Source organism: Heptranchias perlo, chromosome 7 (genome assembly GCF_035084215.1).
Source record: "Heptranchias perlo isolate sHepPer1 chromosome 7, sHepPer1.hap1, whole genome shotgun sequence".
Lineage (NCBI taxonomy): Eukaryota > Metazoa > Chordata > Chondrichthyes > Hexanchiformes > Hexanchidae > Heptranchias > Heptranchias perlo.
This window is the reverse complement of record NC_090331.1, coordinates 31457424-31475483: the sequence shown is the minus strand read 5'-3', so window position 1 is coordinate 31475483 and position 18060 is coordinate 31457424. Positions and strand designations below refer to the sequence as shown.

Sequence of the window (18060 nt, the reverse complement as noted above, 5' to 3'; positions counted from 1 at the left end):
TTAACTCATGAAGGCATTAATAAATTTCAATCACCAATATTTCCTCCTTGTTAAGGTTATTTCCTTCATAAATTCAATATTAGTATGTATATAATCCATATTTAGCCAGTTATCATTCACGAGGTCTAACAATAGGGTTATATAATGCATAACCCTAATTTATTTGACCAACTCTTATGAAAAGTCCATCATGTATATTATAAGAAGACTAACAGCAAAGCTGTTTCAGAACCATTTCTTTATAATTATATATTTAGCAAGTGCACTGTAAATCATAAAGCTGATAAAGTTACTTAACGTGTCTTTTTTTTGTTACGTCCAGGTTTGGAATTGAATGCTTGTCGTTTGAATCTGTGAATGACATTGTTGTCCCAGCTTATGACGAAAGCAAGAAACGCTGCTTTTTCCAGAGTGATCTGCTGCTTTTCAGCTGTGCAGGTTCAAATGGAAATCATAAAAGGATCTGTCCATGCAGAGACTATATGAAAGGACAAGTTGCCCTGTGTCAACAATGCTTATAGCAGTTGCTTATCCCTACACAAAGTAGATTGTGCATAAAGGCAGGGGGTAGTAGGTCTTAAGGACCAAACACTTGGTCATTCATTTTTGAAAGAAACCCTCAAAGAATAATGGGGAAAAAAGTGTTTTTTTAAAAAAAAGTACAGTATTCCATTTGAAGAGAATAAATATCGACCAGGCCCAGGTGAACATGTTGATCAGAAAAAATTATCTATTCAATGGAAAAAAACAAGCAACAAGCAACAAGATCATGACAAACTGTTCAAATTTTCTTCAACAACTTCTTATCTACAACACTTTTTTTTGAGGAGGGATGGTGTACAGATGTAAATTGAAGGTGTACTGCTAAATATTCAGAAAATCATGTGAACAATTGGAAAATGAAAAATTGAGGTCAGCTAAATAATCAACAGTAAATAACAGTAATCAACAGGGGCTGCTTAGTAAACTCTGTTTTACTTTTAGTTCAGCAGAAATCCAAACACAAAATCCCAACATAATGTCTGCTTTGTTTAGAAAAGATCCAACTGCAATGTTCCAGTGTAATCATGCAACAGATAACAGTAAAGAATCCTGATGGCTATTCTTTCAGGCGTGGTTTCATCTTAGACATGACCAATGGCATTAGTTATTTAGAGCAAAGGATCATGTACTGACATTGCTGGCAGCAGTAACTGCTTAAAATATATAATGAGTTGTTTTAAATCTTGGTTTGAGTTTTTATTTAACTGTTTGTTTAGTTTTTAAAAATTGCATTGTTGGTATGAAATATAAAATAGAACGGACTCCTGGAATATATTTAACATTGTAATTAATATTTTTGGCTTTATAGGACATCATTAGGATGCTGGCAGTGTAATCAATTAACTGCCCTTTAGCCAGCGTCAACTGATCCTAATTAGACATATTTCAGACCACGGGTAAATTAGCTTAATGGGCAGTAGCAAGTAGCAACCTCCTGTTTAAAAAATAATTGCCATTGTAATTTGTATATAAACATCCTGATGTAAACTGTTTTTTAAAGAAAAACCTCCTGCTTGTATAATCATATCATGTTTACTATGCAGATGAGGTGGAATTTCATATCTTTGCACTTTCTTTTCAGGCTCAGGAGTATATACATTTTGGACAGGACATTAACCCTTTTTAGCCACACAGCAAAAATGCAATATTATAATTTCAATCACATATTCTTGTCACAATTGTTTGGGTAAGTTATAAAAATTCAATAGAATCCCGATCATCTCTGACCAAATTATTTAATTGAAGCAAAATGTTTGATCAGATGATCTGGTCGCATTTAGCACAATAACAAAATGTGGTAGAAATAATTATAGCTGAAATTCTAATATGGAACATATTTCAAAGATATGACACTGTTCAATCTTCCCTTACACTAAATATATGCTGATAGTGGCTGGAAATTACTGTAGACTAAGTGACTAGTGTGACTTTCAAAACTGTCTACAAGGTTATTGTAAGATGACTAGTATTGATCATATTGTGAACAATGTAAAGGTATCAACATGGTGGTTGATTAGTTATAATGGTGCTGATAAGGTAATGATAACCTTTTAGAACATTTGATATACAATTTGCATATCTTCATTTTATATTTAAAATTCAACAGTCATGTTGGTACCCCAGATTGTTAACCTGTTGATTCCCATTATATGAATGAGGTCCGTCAATGATTGAGGAGTATATGTATGCAGAAAAGGATGTTTTTAAAAAAAACAATTGACCATTGTTTTTTTAAAAAAAAAGATTGTGGCTTTTGGAAATTAAAAATCAGTGACGTATAGTTAATCAACAGCAGCTAAACCTCATTAACAGCAGATTTATCCAAACAAGTTTGCACATTTGTATATAAAAAAAAACATAATTTAATTTTTTAGGTGCTCTGTAACTTGCTTTCTTTGCATTTATGTGTTGTGCTTGTAAATATTAGATGTTTCCTGTAGCTGAGATGCCATGTAATGTAAATTATGTGCCTTTTAAGGGTAATAAAGTTGCTTTATCAACTTATATAAAAATACTATATATACACTTCATGGCAGTCAAAATTTAGACCAAATGCATAGTGTTGTGAAGTGAGAAAATGGTTTTCCTGTATATTTGCGCAAGTGGCATATATTGAAATGAGGTGTGCTTTGAAAGCTGCACTTGAGAGCTTAGGAATTGTTTCCACAGTTTTTGATGAGCAGGAAAAAAACTTTATTTTTCAATAAATCTTTTCTGTGAAGAGAATTTCTTCCATTGGTTTGTATATTGTCTTTTATAAATATACAGAGTACATATCGGAACAGAGCAGTTATTATCTTAACATCTAGATTACTGAATGCTGTATATTGTAACTACTAAAGAATTTGAAGCATACTTCATGCACACTTATTGTGCTGTATAGATAATATTTAACTGCTGCATATTACAACAGAACGTCCACTAAACTAATGAGCTAAAGACTCCATCAAAGAAACTGCACACAAAAGATTTAAATTCCAATCATTGTGCTTACACTTAATTATCCATTAATTCACACTAAATAAATTAATATTTAAAATCAGGCCTTCCCTGAGCTTGGTAACTTTACTTCAATTGAGCCCCCAGAACTATCCAATGATAACCAAATGTTCACAATATGTTCTGATCGCAAAGAAAATAGAAAATCTGGGGAAATTCAATACTACTACCCCAGGATGCCATAAACCCCATATCCAACCTGAACGCTAGGACTGCTGCAAAGGGCAGAACAAATGGTGAATGTTGCCAACTGTGTCCTAACCAAAATCTTGATCAAAGTTTCTCCCAGTTTTAGAAAAAAAATTAGCGAGAACGCAAAGAACAAGAAAGTCAGTAACTCATTTCAGTGCACACCCCACTTTGATTTACATTCTCTTACAAATATCAGAAAATACTGTCTAAAGATTTTAATGCGAGATTTGTTTTCCCACTGAATATTATCACTTCACTACAGCCTATGGTCATTTTGAAGTTGAGTAAAGATTACGTTAAGAATTGTATTCACACTATGATGCAATTTGTGCTACTATCTAGGCCCTAAGCTTTGGAATTACCTTTTTACACTTCTCTGCCTATCTCTCTCCACCTTTTTAATTCTATTCCTGGTTCCCTTCATTCCAATATGGGTTACCACAGTGATCAGTTTAAAAAGTGAAATTAATTAGCATTAAATTATTCAGTGAAATTTCAAATTTGTTGCTACTCAAAAGAAATTGCTCACATTTTCTATAGTTGTTTACATATCCAAACTACGTCAACAAAACTACAAATATTGTGACATTTTAAATGCATCACTATTATTGCCAAAAAAACTTGAATTTCGATTTAGAGATTCTGATAACTGGAGCGACAAGTCATGCAAGTTAGCTTTAGCAATTTAGTTGTATGATGGAAGAAATATTAAAAAGCAGGTACATAATAGAATACCTTGCTCATACCTACTAATGCATTAAAGCAAATTACTTAAAATATGAGAAATAGGTGATGTGCATGTAATCCTAACACTCCTACATGTTGAGTATTGATCCCTTTTTCAAAGGATATGGGGATCGGTAGGAAAAGTGGAGTTGAGGTCGAAGATCAGCCATGATCTTATTGAATGGTAGAGCAGGCTCGAGGGGCAGTGTGCTCCTATTTCTTATGGTTTTTCATTTGATCTCCTAGGATACATAGACTTTTTGGGATAGATTTTAACCTCTGCCACCCAGCGTAAATGAGGTGGGAGTGGCCCAAAAATGGTTTACTGCCCTGTTTACGCTGGCACTCTGGTCTCTGCCATCTTCAAAGAGACCTTCCACTGGGCAGTTGGAGCACCCGTCAGTTTCAGGCAGTAATACTTTTAATATGCAAATTAGCGTACATAGGACCCCGATTGAAATTTTGACACACAACTGGGTAGAACGTACAAAGTGCAAACTCTATCCAGTTTTAACAGGTGGCATACCAGAAAAAGCACCTAAAAAGTTTAAAATGTTTTTGTTGGGCCACATGTAGCAGGTGCACGGCTCTTGGCTCCACAAGAATGTGATCTGCTGCTTGCCTGAGCTCTGCCCTCCCGATATACCGTCCTGCCAGCGAATCAGCCTCTGGGTAGTCTGATATTGTGCCAACCCAAAGCCAGCAAGCTGCCCGTTTTGGTCATGGCAGTGAGGACCAGCCCTCCAAATGGACCAGGCCTCCTGCTGGCAGAACCAGGTGACTGGCCAGCGTGCTTTGCTGGTTAGGCACCTGATGGTTAAAATCTACCCCTTTTATGAACAACAAAATGCTCAAATTACCTCTTCTATTTGTTAAATATACAGGGCAAAGAGCTCCATCACCTTCAGTCTCAACAAAATTATGGAGTCCACCATGTTTAGTATCATATGTGTTTAGTTCAATAGAGACATGTTTTGTTGGGCCACAAATTGGGAAATAGATCAGCAGCAGCATTTTTTTCCAGTCACTACTGTGGTCTTGGTTAGCTTTAGTGATTCTTTCCAGGTCTTACAATCTTCATTCCTGTAGAACTAACTGAACCATCACTGCGTATTTTCATCACGTCCATTATTCAAAGGTCTCATAATTATGAGTTTGTTTTACTCGTGGGACTGTATCAATCAGAAGCCTAGAAGAAAACAGAAAAGTTAAATTGATAACTACCCTTAAACATAATTGGCAGGATTTTTGACTTCCATGACCCCTCGCCTATTAATTTTAATAGGTGAAAAATTTCAAAAGCAGAAACAGAAAATCCTGACAAGTTAAATAAATGCAGCCTTCTGGTGTCAGCCTTGGCTCAGTTGGCAGCTAACTTGCCTCTGAGTCAGAAGATCGTGGGTTCAAATCTCACTCCAGAGACTCGAGCTGACACTCCTGTGCAGTACGGAGGGAGTGCTGCACTATTGCAGGTGCTGTCTTCTGCATGAGATGTTAAACGGTGGTCCTATCTGCCCCCTCGGGTGGACGTAAAAGATCCCATATCATTATTCGAAGAGCTGGGGAGTTCTCCCTGGCATCTTGGCCAATATTTATCCCTCAACCTACATCACTTAAACAGATTATCTGGTCATTATCACATTGATGTTTGTCAGACCTTGCTGTGTGCCATTTGGCTGCCATGTTTCCTATATTACAACAGTGACTATACTTGAAAAGTACTTCATTGGTTGTAAAACACTTTGGAACGTCCTGAGGTTGTGAAAGGCGCTATATTAATGCAAGATTTTTTTAAATTTCAGCATGTAGAGAACTTCTGCCCTCTTTAAAAATAGCATTATCCCTGTGTGATGCTGCAGCACCACATTTTTCCCCCCAGCAATGGTGGGGGTTCCCTCTGCAGAGGGGAAATACTACTGGGAACTTGTATTGTAAATATAATTAACCCTGACCCAGGAAAATGGGTCAGGGTCACAGCAGGGTAGGTTCCCACAGGTAGAAGTCCCACAACGACCCACTTCAAGGGTGAAGGGTTTTACCAGAAATGCTCTTTTTTTCCAGATACTGAGACCATATATGCATTTCCAATGTTTTCTGGTGATGCTGACTATACTGATTTTTATATTGAATGAGAAGGATGGAAATAGCTCTCCCATTGGACCAGCCTATGATTAGTGTCATTAAGCAGGATTGGAAGTAGCCTGACTGGATGTAGGCAATGCCTCACATTTCATAAAATGTATTAACTGCCTAAAAAGCATCATGACTAACAAATTCTGATCATGGCCTCATTATCCACAAAAGTAACTAGTCCATAAGATATCTGGTACCTCTCAATGCCATAGAGAAGAACACTGAGAATGCTCAACAGGGTCTTTTATGCTGCTTCATTGTGTAGGTGTCTATGTAATTACTCAACATAGAATGTACCGCACAGAAACAGGCCATTTGGCCCAACAGGTCCATGCCGGTGTTTATGCTCCACACGAGCCACCTACCTTCCTACTTCAAACTAACCCTATCAACATATCCTTCTATTCCTTTCTCCCTCATGTGTTTATCTAGCTTCCCCTTAAATGTATCTATGCTAGTTACCTCAACTACTCCTTGTGGTAGCGAGTTCCATAGACTAACCACTCTCTGGGTAAAGAAGTTTCTCCTGAATTCCCTATTGGATTTATTAGTGACTATCTTATGTTTATGGCCTCTAGTTCTGGTCTCCCCCGTGAGTGGTAACATCTTCTCTACATCTATCCTATCTAACCCTTTCATAATCTTAAAGGCCTCCATCAAGTCACCTCTCAGTCTTCTCTTTTCTAGAGAAAAGATCCCCAGCCTGTTCAATCTTTCCTGATGGGTATAACCTCTCCATTCTGGTATCATCCTAGTAAATCTTCTTTGCACCTTCTCCAGTGCCTCTATATCCTCTTTATAATATGGAGACCAGAACTGTTCACAGTACTCCAAGTGTGGTCTAACAAAGGTTCAGTACAAGTTTAGCATAACTTCTCCATGCCACCAAATCTCCAAGGAGGTTACTGAATGGCAAGTTCCCAAGAACCTAAGCATTAAATGCAGCAACTGAGTTATTACTGCATATTATCTACATATTTGTTACTTACCTGCATTATGATACCTTCAAAGACCTCTGTGCTAGTAAAGCACATTTTAGCAACAATTTCTATAAGTAGAAGGAATCTTTTAGCTTTGCCAATGAACTTGAGACTGATTCAAAATGTATCTGGTGAGAATTTCCCTTTTGTGTAAATTTGGTATTCAAGATTAAGTTGTGTCAAACATTTTCCACTTTTGTGCCCAATTTATCAAGCACTCCATGTAGGTATAACGTGTTAGATGAGGATAGAGCTCCATCTACACCGTTGAAATGATTCAACTTAACCCTCATCGCAACAGCAACTCGAACTACACAAAATGTGATATTTATATTTGTGACACCACCTATCCTCTTAGTCTCTCTGAGTGAGATTGCCAATTACAGAAAGAATCGTATGTGGGCTTGCCGACGGGGAATTCTAAGTCCATTGAAGTTACTTTGGGAACAATTTTAAATAAACAAAATAATGTTCATTGTCCCCAAATCTATGTACCCCAGTCTATGTACAAACAGTAGTTGCCCCATTTTGCATTCTCTAGTGAAACAAACTTGTTATAACTACCATCAAAAGTTCATGCCCATCACTTCCTCGTAAAATTTCAACTGAGTTGATCATACTTAAGCTATGAAAATGTGCTATCATGTAGTTCCTCCCTGCCAAAGGTGAAGGTATCCCAACAGCAGTGCCATAACCTAAAGGCATCTTTGCAAAAGCTGACAATTCATGTTCACATAATTAGCAGCTGCCATGTTGCCTGTCAAAACTGGTACAGAATGATCATACAATAGTTAGAAAGAAAGGGCTTGCATTGATTTTGGTAGGAGAAATAAGGAGGCCATATTCTCCTTGGAAAATAAAAGCCTACATGAGGTAGAGGAGCAAAGGTGTACACATTCACGAATCATTAAAAGTAGCAAAACAAGTTAATAAGGCAATAAGAAAATGCAAACAAAGCACTGGGGTTAATTTCTAGAGGAATAGAATTGAAAAGCAGGGAAATTATGTTAAATTTGTATACAACTTCTATAGGGGGAATGGTTTAAACTCATTTGTCAGGGAGATGGACACCAGGATGTAGCATTAGAAAGGAGAAACAAGGTGCACAAAGGATTGGGAGAGACAAATAGCACTAGAATAAGAAATAGTACAGTATTAGATGGGATCAGATTAGGAGAGAATGCGAGAAGGGCAAAGATAGGTTTAGAGTGTGTAAACGCATGAAGCATGGTAAATGAGGTTGGTGAGCTGCAGGTGCAAATAGCCACATGGGAATATGATGTAGTGGCGATAATGGAGACCTGGCTTAAAAAAGGGTAAGACTGAGTAAATATTCCTGGATACAAGGTGTTCAGGAAAGATAGGGAAGGAAAAAAAGGGGGAGGTGGCAGTATTGATTAAGGAGAATATTGCAGTGTTGGAGAGAGGATGTCCTGGAGGGGTGAAGGACAGAATCTATTTGGTTAGAGTTAAGAAACAATAGAGATGCCATTACACCACTGGGTGTATTCTATAGGCCACCAATTAGTGGGAAGGATATAGAGGAGCAAATTTACAGGGAAATTACAGAAAGGTGCAAGAACTATTGAGTAGTGTTAATGGGGGACTTCAACTATCCTAATATAGTCTGGGATAGTAACAGTGTGAAGGGCAAAGAGGGGGAGCAATTTCTGAAGTGTGTTCAGGAGCACTTTCTTGATCTGTATATTGCCAGCCCAATGAGGAAGGAGGCATTGCTGGATCTGGTCCTGGGGAATGAGGTGGGTCAAGTGGAGCAAGTGTCAGGAGGGGAATATTTAGGGAACAGTGATCATAGTATTCTAAGGTTTAGATTAGTTATGGAAAAGGAAAGGAGCAATCTAGAGTAAAAATTAATTGGAGGAGGGCCAATTTCAGTGGGTTGAGAACGGATCTGGCCCGAGTAAATTGGAATCGAACAATGGGCGGCCTTTAAAGAGGAGCTGGTTTGGGTATAGTCTAGGTACATTCCACAAGGGGGAAAGGTAAGGCAACCAAAGCCAGAGCTCTCTGGATGATGAAAGAGATAGTCAGATGAATCAGCAAAAGGGGATGTCAGGTTAATAATACAAGTGAGAACCAGACTGAATATAGAAAGTACAGAGATGTGATACAGGAAATAAGAGGGGCAAAGAGAGTATGAGAATAGACTGGCGGCTAACATAAAAGGGAATCCAAAAGTCTTCTATAGGCATATAAATAGTAAACGAATAGTAAGAGGAGAGGTGGGGCCAATTAGGGACCAAAAAGGAGATCTGCTTATGGAGGTAGAGGGCATAGCTGAGGTATTAAATGAGTACTTTGTATCTGTCTTTACAAAGGAAGAAGATGCTGCCCAAGTCACAGTATAAGAGGAGGTACTGGATGGGCTAAAAATTGATAAACAGGAGATAGTAGAAAGGCTGCCTGTACTTAAAGTGGATAAATCACCCGGTCCGGATGGCATGCATCCTAGATGGCTGAAGGAAGTACGGGTGAAAATTGCAGAGCTGCTGGCCATAATCTTCTAATCCTCCTTAGATATGGGGGTGGTGCCAGAGGACTGGAGAATTGTAAATGTTACATCCTTGTTCAAAAAAGAATGTAAGAATAAACCCAGCAACTACAGGCCAGTCAGTTTAACCTCAGTGGTAGGGAAGCTTTTAGGAACGATAATCCGGGACAAAATGAATAAGTCACTTGGACAACTGTGGATTAATAAAGGAAACCCAGCACAGATTTGTTAAAGGCAAGTCGTGTTTATCTAACTTGGTAGAGTTTTTTGATGAGGTAACAGTGAGAGTTGATGAGGGCAATGCAGTTGGTGTGTATATGGACTTTCAAAAGGCATTTGATAAAGTGCCACATAATAAGATTATTAGCAAAATTAAAGCCCATGGAATGAAATGGGCAGTGGCAGCATGGATACAAAATTGGCTAAGTGACAGGAAACCGAGAGTAGTGGTGAACGGTTGTTTTTTGGACTGAAGGTAGGTATACAGTAGTGTTCCCGAGGGGTCGCTACTAGGACCACTACTTTTTTTGATATAAATGACCTGGACTTGGGTGTACAGGGCACAATTTCAAAATTTGCAGATGACACAAAACTTGGAAGTGTAGTAAGCAGTAAGGGGGATAGTAATAGATGTCATGAGGACATAGATAGGCTGGGGTAGAATGGGCGGACACATGGCAGATGAAATTTAACGCAGAGAAGTGCAAAGTGATACATTTTGGTAGGAGGAACGAGGAGAGGCAATATAAAATAAATGGTACAATTCTAAAGAGGGTGCAGGATCAGAGAGACCTGGGGGTATATGTTTGAAGGTGGCAGGACAGGTTGAGAAAGCAATTAAAAAAGCATATGGGGTCCTGGGCTTTATAAATAGAGGCATAGAGTACAAAAGCAAGGAAGTTATGTTGAATCTTTATAAAACACTGGTTCGGCCACAACTGGAGTATTGTGTCCAATTCTGGGCATCGCACTTTAGGAAGGATGTGAAGGCCTTAGAGATGGTGCAGAAAAGATTTACTAGAATGGTTCCAGGGATGACGGACTTCAGATATGTGGATAGACTGGAGAAGCTGAGATTGTTCTCCTTAGAGCAGAGAAGGTTGAGAGGAGTTTTGATAGAAGTGTTTAAAATCATAAAGTGTTTTGATAAAGTAAATAAAGAGAAACTGTTCCCATTGGCGGAAGGGTCGAGAACCAGAGGACACAGATTTAAGATGATTGGCAAAAGAACCAAAGGCCACATGAGGAAAAACTTTTTTATGCAGTGAGTAGTTATGATCTGGAATGCACTGCCTGAAAGGGTGGTGGAAGCAGATTCAATCGTGGCTTTCAAAAAGGAATTGGACAAATAGGGTAGACATAGGGAAGATGTTTCCACTTGTGGGGGTGTCCAAAACTTGGGACCATAAATATAAGATAGTCACTAATAAATCCAATAAAGAATTCAGGAGAGACTTCTTTGTCCAGAGAGTGGTTAGAATGTGGAACTTGCTACTACATGGAGTAGTTGAGGCAAATAGCATAGATGTCTTTAAGGGGAAGCTAGATAAGTACATGAGGGAGAAAGGAATAGAAGGATATGCAAATAGGGTTAGATGAAATAGGGTGGGAGGAGGCTTGTGTGGAGCATAAACACCAGTATGGACCAGTTAGGCCGAATGGCTTGTTTCTGTGCTATAAATTCTATGTCATTCTATATGGTGCCTTTCATGATCTTAGGAGGTCCCACAGTGCTTTACAGCCAATTAAGTACTTTTGAACTGTAAACGCTTATAATCTAGGCAAACAGAGAAGCCAATTTGTGCACAGCAAGGTCCCACCAGCAGCAATGAGATAATGACCAGATAATCTGTTTTAGTGATGTTGGTTGAGGGATGAATATTGGCCAGGACACCGGGGGAAATTCCCTGGCTCTTCTTCAAATAGTGCCATGGGACCTTTTACATTCACCCAAGTGGGCAGACGAGGCCACGGTTTAACGTGTCATCCAAAAGACGGCACCCCTGACAGTGCAGCACTCCCTGAATACTGCAGTGATCAGTGTCAGTCTAGATTATGTGCTCAAGTCTCTGGAGTTAGACTTGAACCCACAACCTTCTGACTCAAAAGAGTGCTACCACTGAGCCACAGCTGACAACATAGTTGAAGAACTCGTGTGACTGTTTTGTGCCCTTAAAAAAAGTGTCATCTAGGCATTCCTGATGACATGCAACACCCAATAGCTATCAGCAGCTGCAGAACTCCATCCCCTCTATTCAACTAAAACAGATGGAAGCTAGTGTGTTGAATAGCTATGCCATCTGACTATTTTGTACTCTTATATCAATCTCTTTTTTTTTAAAAAGCGACGCTTAAGAAAAATAATTTGTGCTGTCTTATGCCCAGTCTCTTTTTAAAACTATATCCTTAAGAAAAGTGAAGCCTACTTTATTCCATATGCAAGAATGATCATTCCAATGAGAATCCCTATAGTGCCATCCAAAAACCAGACACCAGGATTATGATTGAAGACTTCTGCACTGATCAGTATAGAAAATCCCATGATGCCTCCAACTAAGGAGTTAAAACCTGAAAGACAAAAGGACAGAAATAGAACAGTGCATTTCCACAGCTAGGCAACTGCCAGATGGTAAATTGTTACAAATGAAATCTGTTTCAGAGATTGGCTCTCTGACCAATTGGTTCTAAATGAGTTTTAAATCAATTGGCAGGAGTTACTGCTGGATCTTCTATCCAGAAGTAAATTAAGATGAGATGGGAATGGACTGAAAAGTTACCTGTTCAGCAGCAAATAATATTTTAAAAGAATGTATTTTAGAACACAAAGGAAAGATATTGTCTGAAAAGTAACTTAAATTTATTATAAATTTGATAAATTCTATTGAGCCAAATAATTTAGTATAAGAAATTTCTGAAAGTAAGGTTGTGCAATTCTTGTAGTATTATAAATCAACAATGCGCATAGAATTTAAATTATGCAGATTCATTAATGAGTATAAAATGTAATCAGTTAAAATGTAGTCTGAATTGCAGAATGTTCTTCCAGGTGCAAGCATTTTTTCCTTAGAACAGCCATAATATGCAAAATAATATTCTATAGATATAGTTCTATTAAGTCAATATGGAATAAATTTAGCAAATTCACATACCTCACCAGAAGGTTGCTAATACATTAACTTGTTTTTGACTTACATCAGCCAAACTGATCCAAATGAAGGTGATAGTGGCGGGGTGGGGGGCAAGTGAAAGGGGGAGAGAAGATAAGTGATGCACATTCTCTGTTTGAACTTTTTGAGACAAACTAATAAACCCTGCAAATAGAGAAATGGAATCTAGAGAGTCCATTCAAAGTAAACTATCCTCCCCTTTGGATACAAAATGACAAACTTTTAGTATCAGCAGCCTTTCTAGAAACCATAACAACTTTATAATTCTTAAAAGTGTCCCCTTACTAGCACGCACAAATTTTGCCACTAGTCGTCCTGGAGCACTCTGCTCCCAGTCAAGCTCTCGCCCATCTTGTACCCTGCGATCTAGCCCATAACCTACTCCTGCGATCCCCTCCTATCACAGTTCCTGACTACCCAACTTCATCTCCTCAGATCTATGCTGCCCTATCATCAACATGTCTCTATCTCCTTCAAAACAGCATTATCATTCCTATCCTTAAAAAAAAGCCTCAGCCCTGCTATACTTTCCAACTACTTCCAATCTCCCCTTTCTTTTCAAGGTCTTAAAATATAGCTCATTACCTCACAACTTCATTCCCATATCTTTCACCAGCTTAATGTGAGAACCTTCAAATCTGCCTTTCCTACAACACTGAGACTGTAGTGATCAGAATCAATAATGACATTGCTACCACTGATCACTGTACCCTCCTCCAACATCTCTCCTCTGGAGTCCACCTCTGTGGTGGTGTTCTCTCCTGGTTCTGTCATGAGTGTCACAACAAATATCACATCGCCTTCAACTGCTTCTTTTTATCTGCTTGCAAGGTCACATTGGGTCCATTGTACCCCAAAGCTTTACCTTCCACTTCCTTTTCAGGTAAATGCTACCCCTTGGCAATAACTGGGGGAAAAAAAGGGTCAGCTTCCACAAGTTTGCTGACAATACCCAACTCTTTCCTCCTTCTGTCGATGTTGTTGTTACACTCCTCAATTGCCTGTTCAATATTAAGACCTTGCCAAGCCAATATTTCCTCCATTGGCAAAACTAAAATATCCTCTTTTGGTACCTATTGGTCTTGAATCCATCAACATTTCTGGCTGCCGCCTCAGATTAAGTGGAGAAACTTGGCATACTGCCTGAACCAAGGTGACCTTCCTTCCCCACATCCTTTACATTAGCAATACCACTTTTTTCCACCTCCACAACACTGGCCCACCTCTCCCACTGCCAGGATGCTAGTCCATGTCTATATCACCTTGAGGATCGACTTCTCTAAATCTCTTCTTGGAGACACTGCGCAACCCCCCTCCCCCTCCCCGGAGGAAAAAAAACTTACCTTTTTTGATCTCTTCTGACCTGGTTCAGCCTGGTGGGACTGCCACAGCGGCTTACCCACTCAGGCCCGAGTTAAAATTGCAGTTGGCTTCCAATTACATCATCACGATCCAATATGCACATGTAAAGATGGACCCTGATGACTTTGGGCAGGTATCCTTAACATCTACTCAGTAGAGGCGGTTAAAATTGCATATGGAGGGATTCTGATGGCTTTCCGGTGGGTAAGGACCTAGAAGAGCACTGGAAGCGGTGTTTCTTCCCGAGCAGTCAGTGGGAATCGCAAAAAAAATCCAAGGAGTGACGTCACAGGACAGCAGGCAGGTGATCGGCTGCTAAGTGTTACAGCTTTTTTTTTTCCGAGTTAGGGAAGTGGGTAAAATTAAATTAAGAGCTGGGAGCATAAAATTGCTGCTAGTTTATTAAATTTAATAACTTAAACTAGTTTTATTAACTAGATTAATAAAACAATAAATAACCGATTGAATAAAAACTTAAAAAAATTAATTATCGTTGGATCGCCGCAGCAGGTAAAGAGCGAGGTAAGGAAACTTAAAGTGATATCAGCACAAGGGAAGAAGCTGATTGGTAAGTGTTTCTTTTTCTGGTGAGTACTTTTTTTTAAGGCTTAGTTTATTTTTGTTCTGTTTAGTAAATAATCTAATAAATCGAGGCATGGCAGGGCAGCTCAGACCCGTCGAATGCATGACCTGTGCCATTTGAGAACTCCAGGACGCTTCCCGTGTCCTGGACAACACACATGTGCAGGAAGTGTCGCCAGCTGGAGGAGCTCGAGTTCCAGATTTCGGAGCTTGAGAACAGCTTGCGTCACTGCAGTGCATCTGCGAGGCTGAGAGCTAAGTGGATAGCACGTTTCAGGAGATGGTCACCTCACAGTTTAAGAAAGTGCAGGCAGGGAGGGACTGGGTGACCGCCAGACAGACAAGAAGGACCAGGCAGGTAGATCAGGAGTCCCCTGAGGGCATCTCACTTTCTAATCAGTTTTCAGTTCTGAATACTGGTGAGGGAGAGGGTTCCTCTGGGAAGTGCAGCCAGAGCCAAGACCACAGCACCATGGGTGGCTCAGCTGTATGGTGGAGGGGGGGGAAGGAGAAAGGTCAGGAGAACAATAGTGATAGGGAACAGACAGGCATTTCTGCGGTCGCAAACTTGATTCCAGGATGTTGCCTCCCTGGTGCCAGGGTCAAGGATATCACTGAGCGGCTGCAGAACATCTGGAGGGGGAGGGTGAACAGCAAGTGGTCGTGGTCCATATCGGTACCAGTGACATAGGTAGAAAGAGGGATGAGGTCCTGCAGGCAGATTTTAGGGAGTTAGGAAAGAGATTAAGAAGCAGGACTTCAAACGTAGTAATATCCAGATTACTCCTGGTGCCACATGCCAGTGAGTATAGAAATAGAAGGATAAAGCAGATGAATGCGTGGCTGGAGAGATAGTGCAGGAGGGAGGGCTTTAGATTCCTGGGGCATTGGAACCAGTTCTGGGGGACCTGTACATGCTGGAGGGGTTGCACCTCAACGGAGCTGGGACCAATGTCTTCACAGGGAGTTTTGCTAGTGCTGTGGGGGAGGGTTTAAACTAATTTGGCAGGGGGGGTGGTCACCACGATGTAGCGTTGGAAAGGATAAACAAGGTGCACAAAGGATTGGGAGAGAAAGCTCACACTAGAATAAGAAATAGTACGGTATTAGGTGGGATCAGACAAAGATCGAGTACAAGAAAGTCTAAGACTGGTTTGCAGTGCATGTGTGTAAAGGCACGAAGCGTGGTAAACAAGGTTGGTGAACTGCAGGCGCAAATACCCACATGGGAATATGATGTCGTGGCGATGACAGAGACCTGGCTAAAAAAGGGTACTAAATATTCCTGGATACAAGGTGTTCAGGAAAGATAGGGAAGGAAAAACAAGGAGTGGTGGTGGCAGTATTGATTAAGGAGAATATTGCAATGCTGGAGAGAGAGGATGTCCTGGAGGGGTCAAGGACAGAATCTATTTGGTTAGAGTTAAGAACAGGTGCCATTACACTACTGGGTGTATTCTATAGGCCTCCAGCTAGTGGGAAGGATATAGAGGAACAAATTTGCAGGGAAATTACAGAGAGGTGCAAAAGCCATAGAGTAGTGATAATGGGGGACTTCAACTATCCTAATATAGACTGTGATAGTAACAATGTGAAAGGCAAAGAGGGGGAGGAATTTTTGAAGTGCGTTGAGGAGAACTTCGTTGACCAGTACGTTTCCAGCCCGAGGAAGGAGGCATTGCTGGATCTGGTTCTGGGGAATAAGGCGGGCCAAGTGGAGCAAGTGTCAGTGGGGGAACATTTAGGGAACAGCGATCATTGTGTCTTAAGGTTTAGAATAGCTATGGAAAAGGACATGGACCACTCTAAAGTAAAAATACTCAATTGAAGGAGGGCCAATTTCAGTGGGATGAGAACAGGTCTGGCCTGGGTAAATTGGAATCAAAGATTGGCAGGCAAAACCATAATTAAACAATGGCGGCCTTTAAAGAGGAGATGGTTCGGGTACAGTCTAGGAACATTCCCACAAGGGAGAAAGGTAGGGCAACTAAAGCCAGATCTCCCTGGATGACAAAAGAGATAGAGAGGAAGATGAAGCAGAAAAAAGGGGCATATGACAAATGTCAGGTTGATAACACAAGTGAGAACCAGGCTGAATATAGAAAGTTCAAAGGGGAAGTGTAAAAGAAAATAAGAGGGGCAAAGAGAGAGTATGAGAATAGACAGGCAGCCAACATAAAAGGGAATCCAAAAGTCTTCCATTGGCATGTAAACAGTAAACAGGTAATAAGAGGAGGGGTGGGGCCGATTAGGAACCAAAAAGGAGATGTATTCATGGAGGCATGGCCGGGGTACTAAATGAGTATTTTGCATCAGTCTTTACCAGGGAAGAAGATGCTGCCAGAGTCTCAGTAAAGGACGATGTAGTTGAGATACTGGATGAGCTAAACATTGATAAAGAAGAAGTACTAGAAAGGCTAGCTGTACTTAAAGTAGATAAGTCACTCGGTCCAGATGGGATGCACCCTAGGTTGCTGAGGGAAGTAAGGGTGGAAATTGCGGACGTACTGGCTATAATCTTCCAAACATTCTTAAATAGGTGGTGGTGTCAAAGGACTGGAGAACTGCAAATGTTACATGCTTGTTCAAAAAAGTGTGTAAGGATAAATCCAGCAACTATAGGCCATTCAGTTTAACCTCGGTGGTGGAGAAACTTTTAGAAACGATAATCCAGGGCAGAATTAGCAGTCACTTAGACAAGTGTGGATTGATTAGGGAAAGCCAGCACAGATTTGTTAAAAGGCAAATTGTGTTTAACTATCTTGATGGAGTTTTTTGATGAGGTAACAGAGAGGGTAGGTGAGGGCAATGCAGATGATGTGGTGTATATCAACTTTCAAAAGGCATTTGATAAGATGCCGCCTAATAGGCTTGCCATCAGATTGGAATAAAAGGGGCAGTAGCAACATGGATACAGAATTGGCTAAGTTACAGGACACAGAGAGTAGTGGTGAACGGTTGTTTTTCGGACTGGAGGGAGGTGTACAGTGGTGTTTCCAGGGGTCGGTGCTGGGACCATTGCTTTTCTTGATATATATTAATGACTTGGACTTGGGTGTACAGGGCACAATTTCCAAATTTGTAGATGACACAAAACTTGGAAGTGTAGTGAACAGTGAGGAGGATAGTAACAGACTTCAAGAGGATATAGACAGGCTGGTGGCATGGGTGGACACATGGCAGATGAAATTTGCGAGGTGATACATTTTGGTAGGAAGAATGAGGAGAGGCAATATAAACTAAAGGACAGAATTCTAAAAGGGGTACAGGAACAGACAGATTTGGAGGTATATGTACACAAATCATTGAAGGTGGTAGGGCAGGTTGAGAAAGCGGTTAAAAAAGCATACAGGATCCTGGGCTT

The 18060-nt window shown here is 40.1% G+C and overlaps 2 protein-coding genes across 5 annotated transcripts in view; one reads left to right on the top strand and one right to left on the bottom strand.

The window, feature by feature from the left end:
- mgat5 (alpha-1,6-mannosylglycoprotein 6-beta-N-acetylglucosaminyltransferase) overlaps positions 1-2778 on the top strand; it is a 135771-nt gene extending 132993 nt beyond the window's left edge. For both annotated transcript variants that reach the window (XM_067987255.1, XM_067987254.1), the window contains exon 17: positions 323-2778. In XM_067987255.1, coding sequence (XP_067843356.1) covers positions 323-521 — 199 coding nt within the window. In that variant the 3' untranslated portion in view covers positions 522-2778. The remainder of the gene's footprint in view (positions 1-322) is intronic.
- The window catches only part of tmem163a (transmembrane protein 163a), a 175248-nt gene continuing 159907 nt past the window's right edge, over positions 2720-18060 (bottom strand). For 2 of the 3 annotated variants that reach the window (XM_067987258.1, XM_067987257.1), the window contains 2 exons: positions 12012-12153; positions 2720-5149 (listed from right to left, as the gene is read on the bottom strand). In XM_067987258.1, the coding sequence (XP_067843359.1) occupies positions 5089-5149; positions 12012-12153 (203 nt within the window). In that variant the 3' untranslated portion in view covers positions 2720-5088. The remainder of the gene's footprint in view (positions 5150-12011; positions 12154-18060) is intronic. The other variant, XM_067987259.1, reaches the window with a different exon arrangement.